Raw genomic sequence first — 17,842 nt, 5'->3', positions numbered from 1 at the left:
CCGCCTGACGTCACGATGTCCCACCCCGGAGGCCCGGAGAGCGTCGCCATTGGCTGCTGCCCGGCAGCGAGACTCCGGATTGGTGTTGCGGAGTGCCCCTCGGAGAGCTTCCTTCGGGAGAGTGAGGTAAGCAAGCCTAAGGATCTCTGGGGACCCTCCGGGATAGGGAGGCCCTTGAGACTTTGGGGGCGGCCTCGTTCGGAGCCCCACGGGGTCCCCGCCGACTCCAGCCCCTTGTACAGATCAGGAAACTGAGGCCCGGCCGTTGGGCCCCAACCCCTCCCCATACTGTAGGGACTGCCGAAGTATTTAGGGAAGACGAGAATCAGGGACACAAAGCAGTCAGTCCGACAGCAAGCACAGATTAAGCACCTACTGTATGCCAGGCCTTGTGCTAAGCGCTGGGGACACCAAAGAGCAAAAGAGAATTTCTGCCCTCAGTAAATGTCATCTGGTGACATTGCAAAGCAAAACACTCCAGCATGCCCCCCCACATCTGTCTGTCTGTCTGTGTATCTTGTCCCTCTGTCTCTGTCTGTATGTCTGCATGTCTGTCTGTCCATCTGTCTATCTGCAGACACACCCCCATATATATCTATGTATACATCTATGTGTGTGGACTTCCCCTATAAGAATGTAAACTCCCAAGGCTTAGGACACTGACGAATGCTTTTTTGTTATTCTTTCCCTTACTCTTTACTCCATATGAGCATTTACAGGTTTCAGGGGAATTACTAACCTACTCTTAATCTCCCTTAATCTACGCCCCTCCCCCCAAACCAAGAGACTTTGTCATTCCTGACTCCAAACTGCCCTTTTTGCCTGCGGGTGAGGCAGGAGGGCGCCTGAGAGAGCAGGGAGTGCCCAGGCCCAGGGAGAGGCGCTAAGGCTAAGGGCCTGGGAGTACCAGGCCCTGGGCCGCTGCCTCCCCCCTCCCCGCCCTGGTGCTCAGCCTCACAGTGGGGGCAGCCGGCCGCCGGGGGGAGGAGCCAGGGACCTGGGGGCCCCAGCAGCACCTCGCTGAGCCCAGAACCTTGGGAGTGGGTGTGCCATGAGCCATGGAGATGCAGCCTGGGAAGTGCTCCCACAGGGGCCTCCGCCCCGAGCCTGGACACGCAGAAAGGAGAGTCCTTGTCACGGTCACGGGCCCACGCCAGAAACCAACTTCTATCCGTGGAAGTGACGCTGTCGGAGGCCCGGCTCCGTGTGGCCCACTGTGGGTCTCGGGGAATTCACGCCCCGGGCCTCTCTCTCCAGCACAGCCTTCCGCGAGGCAGCCCCACCCCCACAACCGGGCTTCTCCCAGCTCCTCTAACCCTTTCCCAGGAGCTCCCGGGCCAGAGTCCTTGCCCATAGGTACCACTATCCTGGGCTAGATGCTGGTCTTCTAGAAAGTGTAGTCTGGGAGCCGCTGGCTAGCACAGTGGATGGAGCACCAGCCCTGAAGTCGGGAGGTCCTGAGTTCAAATGTGACCTTAGACACTTCACATGTCCTGGCTGTGTGACCCTGGGCAAGTCACTTAACCCCAGTTGCCTCAGGGGAGAAAAAAGTGTAGTCCAGAAGCACTGCTTTGTTTTGTTTTGGTTTCTTAATTGTGGGTGGTGGTAAGGGAGAGAACCTAGAACTCAAAAATCAAAAAAAAAAAAAATATATATATATATATATATATATATAATTGCTTTGAATGTAACTGGGGAAAAATATGAAATAAATAAAGTCCAAGAAGTAGTATTCTCTGGCCTCTGAGCATCACGGGAAATGTCGTCCTTGGCCCTGGCCACGAAGAAAGCATCAGTATTGACCTTCCCGATACAATCGTGTATGAAGAGATCATTGGATTTAGAGTCAGGTAAAGGAGCGGAAGTCGGTGCAGAGTTGTTGACAAAGTGTCTCCGACTTGTGGAGAAGATGGGGACGGTCCGTTCTGTTCCGTCCTCATCGTCGGCCTGGCCCAGCTCTGAGCCGCCCGGCCTAGGAAGGGTCCAGATATGTCAGAGGAGAGCGGCCAAGATAAGGAAGGCCTTGAGGTCTGTGTCATGTGAGCCTGAGTCAGGTGAAGGACTGGAGGTTAAAATAGCCGTAATCTAGCATCTGAAGGACTACATCCCGCAGAATGGAGACAGCCTCCAGGCCAGATCTGGGAGAAGTCATATTCTGATGCTCAGGAATCCCCGCAGTTATGAGGGGGGGAATGTCCAAGGGGCTGGAATGATGTGTTTAGAAGAGGGATTAAGAGAAGGTTCTAGGGGAGGAGGCCAGATTTGGGGAGGGGGGAATCCCTTAAGGACTTTGTCTTCTCCCAGCGCCCAAGGCAGGCCCTGGCACGTGATAGACCCTGAATAAATGTTTGTGGCAAGAACCATTCCTTCCTGTTGTGACAGATGAACAGAGCCCCCACCTTATGAAGCTCCCCCTTTTTAGACTCGTCAGGATTTACCACAGGGCTTCTCATCATGATGTTTAAATAAAAGCCTCATGACATACGTTAGTGGCAAATACTCCCCATACCTGTGACCTGAGAGAAATTGTCTCCTCACAACCCACCACAGAAAGAAGGCCACGAGTCCGACCTTAGCTGGCCCTTCTAGGGCCTAGGGAAGGCGTAGATGTTGAGATGATGAATTGCCCAAAAGATAGGAAGGAAGGTGCCATTTTGGGGGGTTTCTGTCAGCAGTACTCTCCGCCTCACGGACTGATGAGAGGCCCAAAATTGGCTGCTGCTGTTTTTACCAGCCCAAGGTCTAGGAGCAAAGCGTCCATCATCGTCTGCATGTCCCCATCCCTGCAGGTCGGAGCAGACCCCAAACCTCAGCAGCGCCTCTTTCTCCCAGAAATCTCTGAAACCACCTGCCTCCAAAACTTCCCCACTTTTATGCTTCCTGAGATGAAGCAGAGACTCGGGTCCCAAAGCCTTATGGGATCATGGACACTGGATCTCAGAAGAGACAGCTTACAGTTAAAACAGTCAGTCCCTAAACATCCATTAAGGACCAAAGTGCCAGAGAGGCAAAGAAATCAGTGAAGGGAAAAGGCAGGAATTCATTAAAGTTAAAAGCATTCTGCCAAGGGATGGAGATACAAGAAGTGAGTGAGAAAACACTGACCAGGTGCTTAACTGTACAACACTGAGAGACAAATAAAGAAGCAAGACCCGGCCCACTTCCAACAAGCCCCCATTCTAACAGACAGACAACACGAAGGGAAGGTCTCACTTTTATACAAGCCAAAGGAAAAGGCCCCTCGGCCCTCTGGGTGCACAACAGCAAAGTAAATTCTCATGACTTCTACAGAGCCATTTGCGCTGATAGAATCCTACCTGCTTCTGGTGCTGAACCATTTGGCAAACCTAAAGACTTTGGTGATGGGAACTTTCCTCTTTGGCGATGGGATCTGTGGCTACAGCACCACAGAAGCATTGTCCAGGCTATACCTTCACTGGAGTAAACAGAGCCAACGGTCTGGGCCGAGGGGACCGGGGGAGTGGAGGAATGTTGCTGCTCTTAGGACTCTTAGATCGAAACCCATCCATGGAAACTGGTCACCATTTGTTGATGGTGACAAATAAGGTAGGGCTCCTAGTGATTTCTCCCCTCACTGAAGGCAGTGTTGCCATCTATGCCATCTACTGTTGCCAAGAATTTTGACTCAGGTTCTTTGCTTATCTCCACCATGATCTGAGAGGTGATGTTGGTTGATTGAGGGAGAAGTTTGGCATTGCCAGCACATGTTGCTCTCTCTCCCTGTTTTCAAGAAGTTCACATTCTACTGGATGGATCCAGCAGACGAATGAATGAACGAAATGTAAGGATGTAATGATACAATCCAAGAGGTTCATCGGCCCCAATCTGGGCACGGTGGAGAGGGGAGAACTAGAAGCAGGGAGACTAGGAAGCCAGGCCAGGTGGGAGGTGATGAGATACTGCACTGGGGTGAGAGGACTCCTGCCAGAGATCTGGATTGTTCATGTGAGGTGAGTTGGATATCAGGTTGACACATAGGTTGACTTAAGAGAAAAGCATGGATCTGGATAGAAGTAGGGAAGTTAGGAAGACGGAAGGATTCAGATTTCACTTGTAGACATGAGTTTGAGACAACTATAAAACATACTGTTGGAAATATCCAATAGGCAGTTGTGGAGTGGGACATCAGCTGAGAAGAGAAGCCAGCACCAAAGCAACAAATCTGAAAGTCACGGCCCAGGGCCGGTGGGATCCCAGGGAGAGAGGAGAGAGGACGGCGCCTTGGAGGAGGGAGCCTACAGTTAGGGAATGTAGGGACAGCAGCCCCACAAAGAACCGTGAGAAGGAGCAGCCTGGCAGCTAGGAGATGGACCAAGAGAGAGCAGTCTCACTGAAACCTTAGGGAAGGGCCTTGCTGCTCTCTTGACCCTTCTCCTCTCAAGGCCTCCTTTCCTCATCTTCTGGGTCTAGGGAGTCCTTTTTGCCCCAAGGAGGACTCTGCTCCACTTCCCTTCCCTCTGAGCTCTTCCAGTGGAGCCATTGAAGACGGTTTTACTGAATATTCCACTTTGTGATCAGTTGCCTATAAATTAAATCTTGCTTTCCAGAAGCCATTTCCCATTACCACTAATTTGTTTGCTTCTCGTTTCCTCTGATCGTTAGGGCCTCTGGTTGTAAGCATCAAATTGGAAATAATTTCCTTGACATTTCAAAAAACACTCTTGCCTTACCGAATGCCATTTGGCTGTGACGAAAGAATGTCTGTGTTGTCAGAGGAGCCGTTAGCTCCAATCACAGTGTCGCTGACCAAGCATGGTGACCACTTTGTCCTGGGTACCCATGGTGATCCTGCTGCTGACAGCGGGGTTTCTGCCTTCCCTCGGTCACAAAACACTCCCGGGCCTCACGCCCGCCCCCAAGGATGCCTTTTGCTGCTCTCCTTGTGTGGGAGCTCCCAGCAAATCTATCTAGACAAGAGCCTCTGGAGTTCTTGGGGTCGTGTTGGAGCTTCACACACAATAAGGGCAACCCAAAGAGAGGGCTCCTGCTACAAAATGCTAGCCCTGGCACCAGAAGTGCCATTACTTCTTTGGAAAGTGGAAGACCAACTAGACGGATAAGTAGGTTTGCTGTGCTGGAGGGGCCAAGAGATGCCATCCCAAATGGGTACTTCAGCATTTTGTGGAAGGCCCAGCATCATGCTGGGAGAATACACCGACAAGGCTGGGTGTTTGCCTCCCTCAGGAAACATTCTAATGGAAGCTGTACATGACTGTGAGCTAAGAAGTTCATCAAAAAGGCCTGATTAGGGGCAGCTAGATGACGCAGTGGACAGAGCACCAGCCCTGAAGTCAGGAGGACCTGAGTTCAAATCTGGTCTCAGATGCTTCCTAGTTATGTGATCCTGGGCAAGTCACTTAATCCCAAGGAAGGAAAAAAGGAAAGAAGGAAGAGAAGGAAGGAAAGAAGGAAGAGAAGGAAGGAAAGAAGGAAGAGAAGGAAGGAAGGAAGGAAGGAAGGAAGGAAGGAAGGAAGGAAGGAAGGAAGGAAGGAAGGAAGGAAGGAAGGAAGGAAGGAAGGAAGGAAGGAAGGAAGGAAGGAAGGAAGGAAGGAAGGAAGGAAGAGAAGGAAGGAAGGAAGGAAGAGAAGGAAGGAAGGAAGAGAAGGAAGGGAAGGAAGCCTGATTAACTGGAGGACCACATCACTTCCAGCTGGAAGAATACTTAAGATGAGCCCAAGAAGGAAAAAGATTCCGCAGAATCCCAGGATCTCAGGGCCTTCGAAGATATCTGAACCCACACGTGAACATCCATAGCTGAATCTCCACTAAAACATTTCCAACAAGTGCTCCAAGAAGGGGTATACCCACTGCCTCACCATGGCAACAGGTCTAGGTGGAGGCTGATGTGGAAAGAACCTTTACAGCCCCAAGAGTTGGCAGGTGGAGATCTAGGACTAGCAAATGGCCCAGGATCTTAGAGAACATGAAAGAGTAAGGTTAGGTGAGGGAGAGGAACATGTTGGAGTCAGACTGAAAGGATGTTGAATTAGGCTGGCTCCTCTATTTTCTTTGGAAGGTAATGGGGAGTCATTGGTAAGATTTTTAATAGGGCTATGATTTGGTCAGTCCTATGTCTTAGGAAAAATTTTTTGACAGCTTTGGAAGAGGTTACTTGGTGCTTTGGAAAGAGGGCTGGATTTGACATCAGGTCAATAAACATCTATTAACTATGTGTTAAGTACTGCAAACTGTGAAGTAATTTATTAAATGCTACAGGTTGGGGCAGCTAGGTGGCACAGTGGATAGAGCACCAGCCCTGAATTCAGGAGGACCCAAGTTCAAATCTAGTCTCAGGCACTTAACACTTCCTGGCTGTGTGACCCTGGGCAAGTCACTTAACCCCAGCCTCAGGGAAAATAAATAAATAAATAAATAAATGCTACAGGTGCAAAGCAATTTATTATAAATGATAACAGCTAGCATTTATATAGAACTTTGCAAAGAATATTGTTTCATCTTAACCTCAAATCAACTCTGGAAGGTAGGTTCTATGATGAGCCCCACTTTCCAGATAAGGAAATTGAGTTAGACAGGAGTTAACAGATTTTTGAAGGCTCACACAGCCAGTAACTAGCAGAAGCATGATTTGAACTGTGTTTGGCTTCCAGGTCCAGCACTCTATGCACTGCAGCACCTAATTGCTCAAAATAAAGGCAAAAAACAGTCCCACATTCTAGTGGGGGAGATTATATGCAAATAACTATGTCCATATAAAATATAGATCATGTATGTGCGAGGTAATCTCTGAGGGAAGGCAGTAACAGTGACAGGGACCAAAAAAAGCCTCCTGTGCAAGGTAAGATTTGAACTAAGTCTTAAAGGAAACTAGAGAAGCTCAGAGATAAAGATTATAAGGGTGAGTATTTCAGGCATAAAGGATTAACAGTGCAAACCCTGGAGTTAGAAGATGCATCATCCTGTATAAGGAACAGAAAGAAAAAGAGTATCCCTGGATAGAAGAGTAATGTGGAGGCCTGTAAAATGTAAAAAGACCAAAAAGGAAGAAGGCATCCCTGAAAACTAGAAGTTCAAAGAGAAATCAAGGGCTCAGTGAGATAGCTAGAAATAGGAGAACAAAACCAAAGGCCTGAAAAAAATAGAATGAAACTTAATCTGTGTTATCAAAAAAAAAAAAAAAAAACTGGCCTAGTAAATGGATCAAAGAGAGATAATTTAAGAATCATTAAATCATGGTTTAAAAAACCTGGACATTATAGTTTAAGAAATGATAAATATAAACTGCCTAAATTTATTAAAACCAGATAGTAATATACAGAATCCTTTCTAAAAGGAAAGGGCATGGCCAAAATCCAACTGCAATCATCCAAAAACAAGTAGTTCAAGGAACTACAGTTGGAACCATGAGCATAATCCTACTGGAGACAGAAATGGATCTTTGATGGATTAAAGGATTTCCAAGCATTTTGGATGAAAAGACCAGAGCTGAGAACTTTAAAGTACAAACATGAATCATCTAGAAAAGCCGTCCACCATCCCTGCAAGATAATACAACAGGTTTCCTGCAGCTGAAGCCTAAAGTGAAAAGAAAAATGGTTTGTTAATCTAGGTAAGACCTAGAAAAAGGAAACAGAGGGAAAAGCTGCTATCCCACCCAGTGAGTCGGAGAACAGGAGGATTCTTGCCTTCACTCTCCTATTCCAGTACTCAGTCATATCGCAGTGGTCCTCAAACTTTTTAAATATGGGGTCAGTTCACTGTCCCTCAAACTGTTGCAGGGCCGGACTATAGTAAAAACAAAAACTCACACAATGTCTCTGCCCCTCAGCCCATTTGCCATAACCCAGGGGCCACATAAACGTCCTCAGTGGGCCGCATCTGGCCCAAGGGCCGTAGTTTGAGAACCCCTGGTCATATGGAACTTGGAAAACTGCATGACCACTTCTAATCAATAGCTGCCGATGAAACAGCATCAGCAAAGTGTGGCTCAAAGAGGCTCTAAGAGGAGGAGCCGGACTCCACAGCCAGCTCTTAAAGCAGTAATCCTGAGGCACTGAAACAAACGAGAAGCATTCCGTCATACAGGGTCTAGGCCAAAGCGGATGCTGTAGAAATGGCAAGGAGGGCTCCTTTTGTGCATGCATTTGCCTCTTTTTTGTATCCCTAGTGCTTGGCAGATTACTTAGCATAGTGTGGGAGTTTAATAAGTATTTATTGACTGACTCTCTCACTTCTCCCTTCCCAACAAGTTAACTCAAGTTCAATCAAAAACACATGAACCTCCATTAATATTTTTACTTTTACCAGTTGGCCAGAACATATTTAATTCATGGTAAAGTCACTTAGTGAAATAGAAAAGTAAAACATACAAAATATTTGAATCTTCAAAACACTTTTTCTTGGCTAGGCATTTGGGGTTAAGTGACTTGCCCAGGGTCACACAGGTAGGGAGTGTTAAGTGTCTGAGGGTAGATTTGAACTCGGGTCCTCCTGACTTCAGGGCTGGTGCTCTAACCACCATCGGGCTGCCCTGAATCTCGAAACATCAATTAGACAGAAGTTTGGAAGAGGGACAAGGTTTGGGAGAAAAATAATTTTGGACATGTTGAGGTTGAGATCTCTAATAGGACTTTCAGGTGGAAATGTCAAGGCAGCATCTGGAAATAGGAGACCATGGAGCCCACGACAGAGTGCTGGGCTTGGAGTTGTGAGAGGCATAGAGATAGTGGTCGAGTCCCCGAGAGCTAATGAGATGGGCCAAAGAGAGAGCAGTGGGCCCCCCTTGCAGAGGAAACTGAAAATATAACAGATGAGGTTTGCATTCGTCCTAGTTTCCAAGCCAGCTCGCCTTTGATCTTCGCAAAGACTTCACTTTTCTGTGTCCCCCCACCTTGACTCCCCTTCTCCTCTCCGGGCTAACAGTCCTCATCACACAGTGTAATCTTGCTCCTTCGCCACCTCCCCTCATCACTCTGTACCCCTCCCCTTATTGAATAGTGTGACCCAGAACCGAACCAGCAACGCTGGTGAGTCCTGGCGCTCAGTGCCTTTCTCCTGCTGCAGCCCCACATCTCCCAAGCCTCATTGGCTCACTCCCCAACTGATGTTGAAGGCCGCTGGTGTAGGAGGGAGATGGGGACAGAGGGAGAGCAGGAGCAGATAAAGCCCTGGGTTTGGAGCTCATGTGCCTGGGCTGGATTCCCGGCTCTAGGACGTAGGGCAGCTTCCCACCAGCCCCCTCTCCTCCCTGAAGGGAACTTTCTGTCCTCATCTATGAAATGGGCACCTGCATTTATCAAGGAGACAGGTTCAATGCAAGTAGAAATGCACCCTTGGACCTTAATGTCCAAAGGTCACCCTGAAGCTCTAGCCAAGAGTCCCCGGGATCAGAGTGGAAGAGAAGGTCCCTGGGAGGCCATTGCCCCACCAGGGACAGTGAGCAGGCCAGAGGTTGGAAGGCTATTTGTCCTGTCATAGTGGTGTGTCAGCACATCTGTCTCCCTGAATCCCAGGTCACAGAACTCTCTAGCAGTTTAAACATTAAACTTGACAGGATTGAAAACCTGGCAGCCAGTGTCACCTCCCTCCTCACTCCCCAACCTGATATCTCCCTTCTCCCTGCTCTCCTGCAGGATTCTTAGTGGTCAGACCTCACCCTCCCAATCAACTGGCTTTTATTAAGCACCTACTGTGTGCTAAGAGCTGCTGGAAAGTCTGGAGTTACAAAAAAGGCAAAAAAAAAAAAAAAGGCCCAAACTCCAGGAGCTCATATTCTGATGGGAAGAGTCCAGGCTCACACAATGATGGTGGCAGTCAGGATGAGAAGGTGGGAAAGGAAGGAAGGGACCCGAATAAAAGAGACTTATTTTATATTTGATTCTAGTCAGCAGCTGGTCCAGACCAGGTGAATAAAGTGTCCCCGCATAGCTCAGAGAAGACAATGATGTGGCCCACTATACAGTTATTAGGCACCTACTGTGTGCCAGACACTGCACTAAGCCATGGGGATATAGATAAGATTATACCTGCCCTCCAGGAGCTTACAGTCTAATGGGGAAAGAACGTACAAATGGAAGCGGGGGCGGGGGGCAGGGAGATGGGACAGCTTGTGGCTGTGTTTTAGCCTTCTATAAAGGGAAGCTGAGGGAAGAGCTTTTTGCTTTGACCTTGCACTCCAGAGGAGGTGGGGAAGGCAGGAGCAGAGCAAATGAGGGGGGCAAATGAGGTGTGAGTAGCAAAGCTGAGGGGCGGCTGGGTGGTACAATGGATAGGGTGCCAGCCCTGGAGTCAGGAGGCCCCGAGTTCAAATTCAACCTTAGATACTTACTAGCTGTGGGATCCTAGACAAATCACTTTGTCCCGGCTGCCTCAGTTTCCTCATGTGTAGAAGAAAAGCACTGGAGAAGGAAATGGCCAACCACTCCAGGGTCTTTGGCAAGCAAACCTTGAATGGGGTCACAGAATCGGACACGACTGAACCGACTCAACTACAGCAAAGCTGAAGCAATCTGCAGGATGGAGTTCATTCCTGCCCCTGAGGGGGCCATGATGTGTATGGTGGTGAAATCAAGACTAGATCTGGCGACAAATGAGACCGTCTGCTCTCGGGAAAGATCGATGAGCCTTGTTCAATGCCCAGGAACAAGACCAGGAGGAATAGACAGGGGTCACTTCAGCTAGACAGTCGGGAAGCACTTCCTAACCAAGAGAACTGTCCCAGTGTGGGACAGGCTGCCCCGACAGAGCATCGGAGGATAAAGAACTGCAGCCCCTCCATCCTTCGCCTGGGAAGGCCCACACCCGGAGTCTTGGGCCCTCCACATCAGAGGAAACCCCTTGAGGAGCTGGAGAGAATCCAGAGGGTGACCAAGATGGAGAAGGGCCTTGAGTTCACGTCTCTCATGAAGATCTGTTGGAGGGGAGCCAGAGAGCTGTGGCCAAGGGCTGTAAAGGCTCTCCTGTGGAGGGAGTCTGCTTTGTTCTGCTCCCCCAAAGGCCTCTCCAAGAACCGGAGGCAACCTCAGGGAGGCAGACTGAAGCAGGCTGCTAGGAGAGACTGCCTAACAGCTCACACCTGGAGTACATCGGGTGTACACATTGACCCCTCCCCACCAGCCGGTGACTGAAGCCATCATCAATTACTGTCCCAGAAGCACCCACTCCACAGGCTCGTGGGGGGGAATCGGTGAAACAGCAGATTTAGGTACTTGGCAAACCTTCCGGCCTTTTCTGTGAGTGGGAGCTCGAGTCCCCATTTCATAGACAGAGAACTGAGGCCCAAAGACTTTGGGCACTTGGTCAGTATCACACAAATAGTAAATGCATGAGAGCTGATCCAGAGGGAAGCAGGTCAGTTGTCTGGGCTGGACAACTGTGTAAAATATCATTGCCCTTGGGGGTGAGGGGAGAAGCTTCAAGGTCTTCCAAGTTCTCTCACCTTTAGTCATTTTCTGTATTTTCTGAGGGGCTGGGGGTCAGAGGGCAGAGGACAGAGGGCAGGGGGCACTTTTCCAGCTTTGGGGGGAGGGAGGTGCTGAAGGTATTGTTCCACCTGCTCTCACAGGGTGGGACCAGGCCAGCCGCCTCCAAGCCGTTCAAGGTGACTGGGGACTTCCCAGTTTTGCCTCCACAGGCACCCGGGGGGCTAACTTGTTTGGGGTTCGGGGGTGGCCCATTGCCCACTGCTTTCAAGGCTCTCCCCCACTGAGCGTCCTCTGGGAGGGAGGAGGGCACGGGAGTGGTCCCTGGAAAGGACGGGTGGCCGTGCACCCACGCTCTCCCACACAGGGCAGATCATTGCTCCCGAATAAAACGCTGAGAGCAGGGCCCCATCAATTTCTCAAATCCGTGTGAGGAAATGTTCATTTAGAATCAATTTTAGGGTGTTTCAGACGGTAAAGTCCTTTTAACTAGATCTCTGGTGAGGGTGCAGAGGCGGTTTATGGGGCTGTAAATTCTAGGCCCAGCGGTCTCAGTGCAGTGCACGTCTTCCCTGCTCTCGAGCCGTTCTCTCCATCCCAGCCGGGGCCCCTGCGAGCAATGTTGCCCAAATATTCTGTAAATCACCGGCAGGCCCGAGCTAATGTGAAATATGACTTTCAGTCATCTGTTAGACACAAGAGGAGCGCCCGCCTCACGCCCATCACCACTAACATTGGTTATGGGTAATAACACTTTCCATCACAACTATTTTTGGAAAACGGGTTTATTTTAGACCTTCCCTCCCCCAAAGGATACACTGAAAACACTCTGCCAAGGACACAGCCTCCTACAAGCCACAGCCCATTAAGCCAATGAGGAAACAGAAACTTTCCCCCCACCCTGCTCCTGGATGAACTTCTTCAGAGGGAAAAAGGGAAAAGAAAAAGAGGGCGTGGGGAGACCCAATAAAGCATACAAGGTTGCCCACGTGTGAGGCCCAGGGAAGCCCCTTTCCCATATTCGGAAGGAGCCCAATATGGGGTGACTGGGACCCCCACCTAGAGAGGCTGACCATCCTCGGCCGCTAGTTTCAGCAGAGCCCCCAAAAAGCATGAATGGGGCAGCCCTTGGAGGCGGGGAGGCTGAATGCCTCAGCGATGGTCGCCCCGGGGCCTTTGGGTGCTGGGTGGGCTCTGTCCAGCCGACCCACCGGCTTGCCTCCCTTCGGCCACAGGTTTTCTGCAAGCCGCAGACTCATGACCTCGATCAAGGAGCAGGCGGCCATCAGCCGGCTGCTGGGCTTCCTGCAGGAGTGGGACAACGCGGGCAACGTGGCCAGGTGCCACATCCTGGACAAGTTCATCAGATTCAACCACAGCAAGACAGCCCCAGAGCTGGAGCAGGAGTTTTCCCAAGGGGCCAGCTTGTTCCTGGCGCGGCTGACCACGTGGCTGCGGCTCAGGTATCCTTTGTAGCCAAGCTCTTGCGCCCTCAGATGCTGGGGGGAGGGCTGAGCTAAAATCTGTCAGAGCAGCCACGCTCTCAACCAATAAACATTTATTTAGTACCTACTATCTACCTGGCACAGGGCTCTGAGGTATCCATGACAGAGCTCTGAAGAAGGCCTTGAGAGGAAGTCTGGGGGGATGCTGCCCCCCAGGAATCTTCCTCCATTGGAGGGAGCCTGAGGCGGAGTAAGCAGGGAGAGTGTTCTAGTCAACAGTCAAAAAATCTTTGTTAAGCTCTTAGTTTGTGCCATGAAATGTGCTAAGCTCCGGGGATACAAGCCAAGCAGAAAGACCCTGCCCTGGAGGAACTTATAGTCTAATTGGGGGGGGACACAACAGAACAGAGGCCCAGCTGGCCTGGATGGATGGCCTCCTTAATGCGGAGGATCTGGGAGAGAGGCCGCAAAGGTGGAGGCCATTTCCAGTGGGAAAAGTATTCCAGGCCCGAACTGACACTCCAGAGCATCCAAAGATCTGGGAAGGCTTACCTAGAAGGTGCAACGGGAAGGAACCCAGGGGAGCCAAGGATGAGGGGGGAGGGCACCCCAGGCAGGGGGCACAGCCAGAGAAAAAGTCAGGAGTCAGGAGATGGGTGTCTTGTTCAAGGAACATCCAGGGCATCATGGAAATGATGACCCCACAAAAGGGGCTGGGCAGCAGCATCAGGGAGAGCCGAGAGTCCGTGTGGAGAGGGTGGTGACCATGTTGGGGCAGCAGGGAGGACCTGCAGGCGGGCCAGAGGACAAGGGGAGCCCTCTGCCCCGTGTTCTGGCAGGTCCTAGGAGCTGGAAAAGCGCCAGCTCTGAGCGTCTGCACTCTCAGGCCCGGCCCAGCCCAGCCGGGGACAGGAAAGCTTATCTCCTGCCCTTGCCCTTAGGTCCTGAGCCCTGAGAGGCTTGATCAGCAGGAATGATTGTTGTTGGCCAGTGAGGCTTGTGGAATCCCTCCTCCGCTGGGAGGGCGTCCACAGCAGCATCTGAGGTGCAGGGTGTCCCTGAGAGTGAGCTCCTCCTCTCCAGAGGGCTCCAGGCAGAGGTCATGATGGCCCCTTCTCAGGCTCTCTGGAGATACAGTGGTTCTAGATGAGATGCCTCTGGGCTCTGTGACAGTGAGACCTGGATGGAGTAGCAAGGGCAGGCTCCCCTTGGAGGCAGAAGCTCTGGGTTTCACTCCTGCTCTAAGGCTAATTAGTCATGTGACAAGTGCTCCCTTATAGTTCCCTCATCCCCCATCCCCTCCCGGACATGTAGTAGGCTATGAACTTCAAGGCACCAGAAGGGTCTGGGGACCAGGTGGGGAGGCCACATGGGGTAAGCTCTCTTTCCCAGGCTGGCCCAGACAGTCATCCCCAATCAGAGGTACACAAATCTTGCTCCATCATCCTTCGGCCTCCAGGATTCATGAGTGGCTCTCTGGGGAAACTGAGTCTGAGCATCCTTGGCTGGTCTTTTTGGCTGCTCCCCCACCCCAGACACAGACTCTCTGGTCACTCATTGTTGACTTCTTTGTAAAGAGTCATTTAAAAAAATGTTATTGGGAACTGAGATTAAGAAAAGCCCATGATGCATCTGGTGCTTTGGGATGCAGGGGAGGGGGTACAGGAGGCTTGGCTGGAGCTACACAGGCCTGAGGAGGCCTTCAAGGTCCACCCTCATCTTATGGAAACTGAGGATTTCCCCCAGTAGAGCGGAAGCTCCTCAGGAGCAACTTCCTTCTTTTGTCTCCACCTCTCCAGAGCCCAGCATGGACCCAGGCCCATCCTGGTACTCAGTGATTGCTTGGGGAGTGATTCTTTTTTAAGAGTAGAGTTTCTTGTTTTGTTTTGTTGGAGGCAATTGGAGTTAAGAGACTTGTGCAGAGTCACCCAGCTAGGAAGCGTCTGAAGGCAAACTCAGATCCTCCTGACCCTGATCCAGGGCTTCTATTCCCTGTAGCGCCACTTAGCTGCCCTTTGGTGATTGATTGGTTTGATGGCCCAGGGTTTCGGTTAGCAAGTGACAGAGCCAGAATTTGAACCCAGACTCTCTGGCTGCCAGTTTGAAGCTTTCTGTCCCACCAGAACATGTGTTCCCTTGCAACAACAGCTGGCCGGTCCCCAGCCCTCCTGGGATGGTTGCAGAGTATTTTACCTTGTGTTCTTTTGGTTATCAAGGGCTCCTCCCCCTCTGACTTCCCGTCCTTGGCTCTAGCTTAGCCATCTCTACTGTTGACAGCCAAGCCATGAGGGCAGCTGGGTGGGAGAGATGGGAGCCCAGCGTTCTACCTAGGGCTGACCAGCAATGCTGCTCGCAGTGTTCCTCCTTACCCAGCCATCCAGCTACATGGCTGGGGCCTGCTTAAAAAAGCTGCTTAAGTCCATCGGCATCTTCCTCTCCGCCGTGAGCTGGTGAGTCTGGAAGGGATCTAGAACAGGGAGGGAGAAACCGGTGTGGGAAGCTCAGGCGAAGTCCCTGGAACGTCCCAGATGGGGCCGGGGATAAGGGCTCTACAGAGCTGGGACCTTCCTTCCCTCTGCCAACCCCATTTTACAGAAGAGGAAACTGAGGTCCACAGAGAAGGAGAGACTTGCCCAAGACCACATAGACGTAAATGGCAAAGGTGGGGTGTGAGCCCCAAACCAGGCTTTGCCCCTCAGTCAGGACAAATTCCCAGTGGAGAAGGGCGGGGCCCTCTTGGAAACCCCTTTGGGATCTCTCAGGATAGGTACCCAGCTAAAAAGTGGGCAACTTTCCTTTTTTGTGTTCACTCTGTGATCTGTCCCGGCTAGTAATCGGTACCTGGTGGAATTCCTTGAGGTTGGAGGAGTCTTCACCCTTTTGGAAATCCTTGGACTAGAGAAAGTCAAGGAAGAGGACAAAAAGGAGGCTATCCTGTTACTCCAGATGGTCACCAACTGTGGACGGAAGTACAAGGAGCTCATCTGTGAGAGCTACGGTAGGCGGAGCACTTGTGATCACCGGCTTCCTGCCCCCGACGCCCACTGGCAGCTAGCCCTGGAACCTCGGCTCTGAGCTGGCCAGGGTAGCCCCGGCCCCGGAGCCCAAGGCCTTGGCTTCCCTCCGAGCTGTCAGGGATGGCCCAGGGATTCCCTTTTTACTGCTGACACATGTGCTGCTTCCCCTCCCACAGGTGTGCGATCCATTGCAGAATTTATGGCAAAGTCCAAGTGCGAAGACACCCAGGAGGAGGTGCAGATCCTGCTGGACTCTCTAGTCCACGGGAACCCCAAGTACCAGCACCAGGTGTACAAAGGCCTGATTGCTCTGATACCTTGTGCCAGCCCCAAAGCCCAGCAGCTGTCGCTTCAGACGCTCAGAATCGCCCAGGTGAGCCTACTTGCTGTCTCCCGGCAAACCCCCCCTCAGCTCTGAGAAAGTCCTCGTATGTAGCCTCCTCAGGCCCGTCGTGGATCTTCCCTGGCACATCCTGTGAGTCCAGGGTCCCGCCTCAACCCCCCGGGCAACGGGCAGGGGATGCCACAGGTACAGGACCGAGGAACGGCCGGGAGGGGAAACGGCCTTGATTAAGGGCAGCACTAAGCTGCAAGTCTGAACCTGGAAAAAGCTACCTCCCCTCTTCTGCCTTCCACTTCCTCAAAATGGAGCCAGGTGAGGAGCCGGCTCCATCGGGAGCCGAAAGTCGGGTCTCAGTTCCACTGCTTGGTACTCGCCTGTGTGACCTCTGTGGGTCAGTGTCCCAGACAATAAGCAGGGAGAGCAGGAGGCAGGAAGCACTCAACAGGGCAGGGCCTCCTCTGCTTTTTCCCTCACGACCTCCTTCCATCCAAGAAATGTTCACACAGTCCCAAGTGTGACAGGCAGCAATAAAACATTTACTGACAATAAATCATCCCGATGCCCACGGCCAGTTACGAGACCGCAGTCCAGCGTTTGAGAGTCTGGGGCCCAGCGCCCCAAGGAGACCCCTCCAGATATGTATGCTCCCATGACATGTTCTAAAATGTGATGTGTTATATATAAATGCATATAATCTTGTGTACATCTAACAGCATCTCTATGTGGGGAAGGGGTTAAAAATAGCCATCATGTGGTTTTTCGCTTGAAATATTGTCGCGTGTGGACCATCATATGGGTAAAAAAAAATTGTCAAGGGATTTGAATTCGCCAGGCTGCAGAATCAATGTGAGCCACGAGGTGGCACTGTACCCAAGCATCTCTTCTGTAGCAACTGAGCTCAAGCTAATCTCATCCCGGAGCTAGCTGACATCTCAGGCTTCCTTGTTTTTTTCTCCATCCCTAATATGGCATCGTACCACAACTCAGTTTCCATCATGATATGCCATGTGTGAAAAGCTTTGTAACCTCAAATCACCATAGAAATATTATAAGTAGAGAAATAGCTATAATGCGGGAGGTGAAATATTTTTAAAAACTGGGTGGTGCAGTGGGCGGCGCAGTGGGTTTGGAATCAGGAAGTTCAAGTCCAGACTCAGAGTCTTTTTTTTAATAGAGAGAGCTGGCGCGTGTAATAGAGGATGCTTCGAGCTATAAACCAGTTCCTTCTCTGGGTTCGGATAGGATTTTTCCTAAGTCCTTCCGAGTAGGAGGCTCACTGTGCTGCTGAGAATAACAAAGTCACAGCTAGTCGTCCCAGAACATCGCTATTACATTGCATACAGTATATTTGATTGTTCATGGAGGACTTTCCAAGATTTTTCTCCATCATTTTTCAAGGAACAATACTATCCCGTCAGAAAAACTTGCTTGGAAATTTTTTTTACAATGACTATTGCTAATTGCTCATTAGATTTCCTATTTATTTTCTCTCTCTTTCATCCTGTCTCTCCTGGTTTTGCTACTGACCACTCCCTCTCTCAACATGCCTTCTCTTTTTTCCCACCTTCTCCCCTCCTCCCTTATCCCATTCCCTCCTATTTTCCTGTGGGGTAAGAGAGATTTCTATACCTCTATTG

The 17,842-nt window shown here is 50.8% G+C and overlaps 1 protein-coding gene across 3 annotated transcripts in view; it reads left to right on the top strand.

Moving 5' to 3' along the window:
- Positions 1–9: 9 nt before the first annotated feature.
- The window catches only part of ARMH1 (armadillo like helical domain containing 1), a 42,685-nt gene continuing 24,852 nt past the window's right edge, over positions 10–17,842 (top strand). Inside the window, exons 1-5 of one of the 3 annotated variants that reach the window (XM_074266126.1) lie at positions 10–126; positions 12,636–12,863; positions 15,227–15,295; positions 15,677–15,843; positions 16,039–16,235. In XM_074266126.1, coding sequence (XP_074122227.1) covers positions 12,658–12,863; positions 15,227–15,295; positions 15,677–15,843; positions 16,039–16,235 — 639 coding nt within the window. In that variant the 5' untranslated portion in view covers positions 10–126; positions 12,636–12,657. Of the gene's footprint in view, positions 127–12,327; positions 12,864–15,226; positions 15,296–15,676; positions 15,844–16,038; positions 16,236–17,842 lie in introns of those variants that run through there. The other 2 variants (XM_074266124.1, XM_074266125.1) reach the window with 2 other exon arrangements.

This window comes from Sminthopsis crassicaudata, chromosome 4 (genome assembly GCF_048593235.1).
Source record: "Sminthopsis crassicaudata isolate SCR6 chromosome 4, ASM4859323v1, whole genome shotgun sequence".
Taxonomy (NCBI): domain Eukaryota; kingdom Metazoa; phylum Chordata; class Mammalia; order Dasyuromorphia; family Dasyuridae; genus Sminthopsis; species Sminthopsis crassicaudata.
The sequence above is the reverse complement of the archived record's forward strand: the minus strand, read 5'-3'. Positions and strand labels throughout refer to the sequence as shown.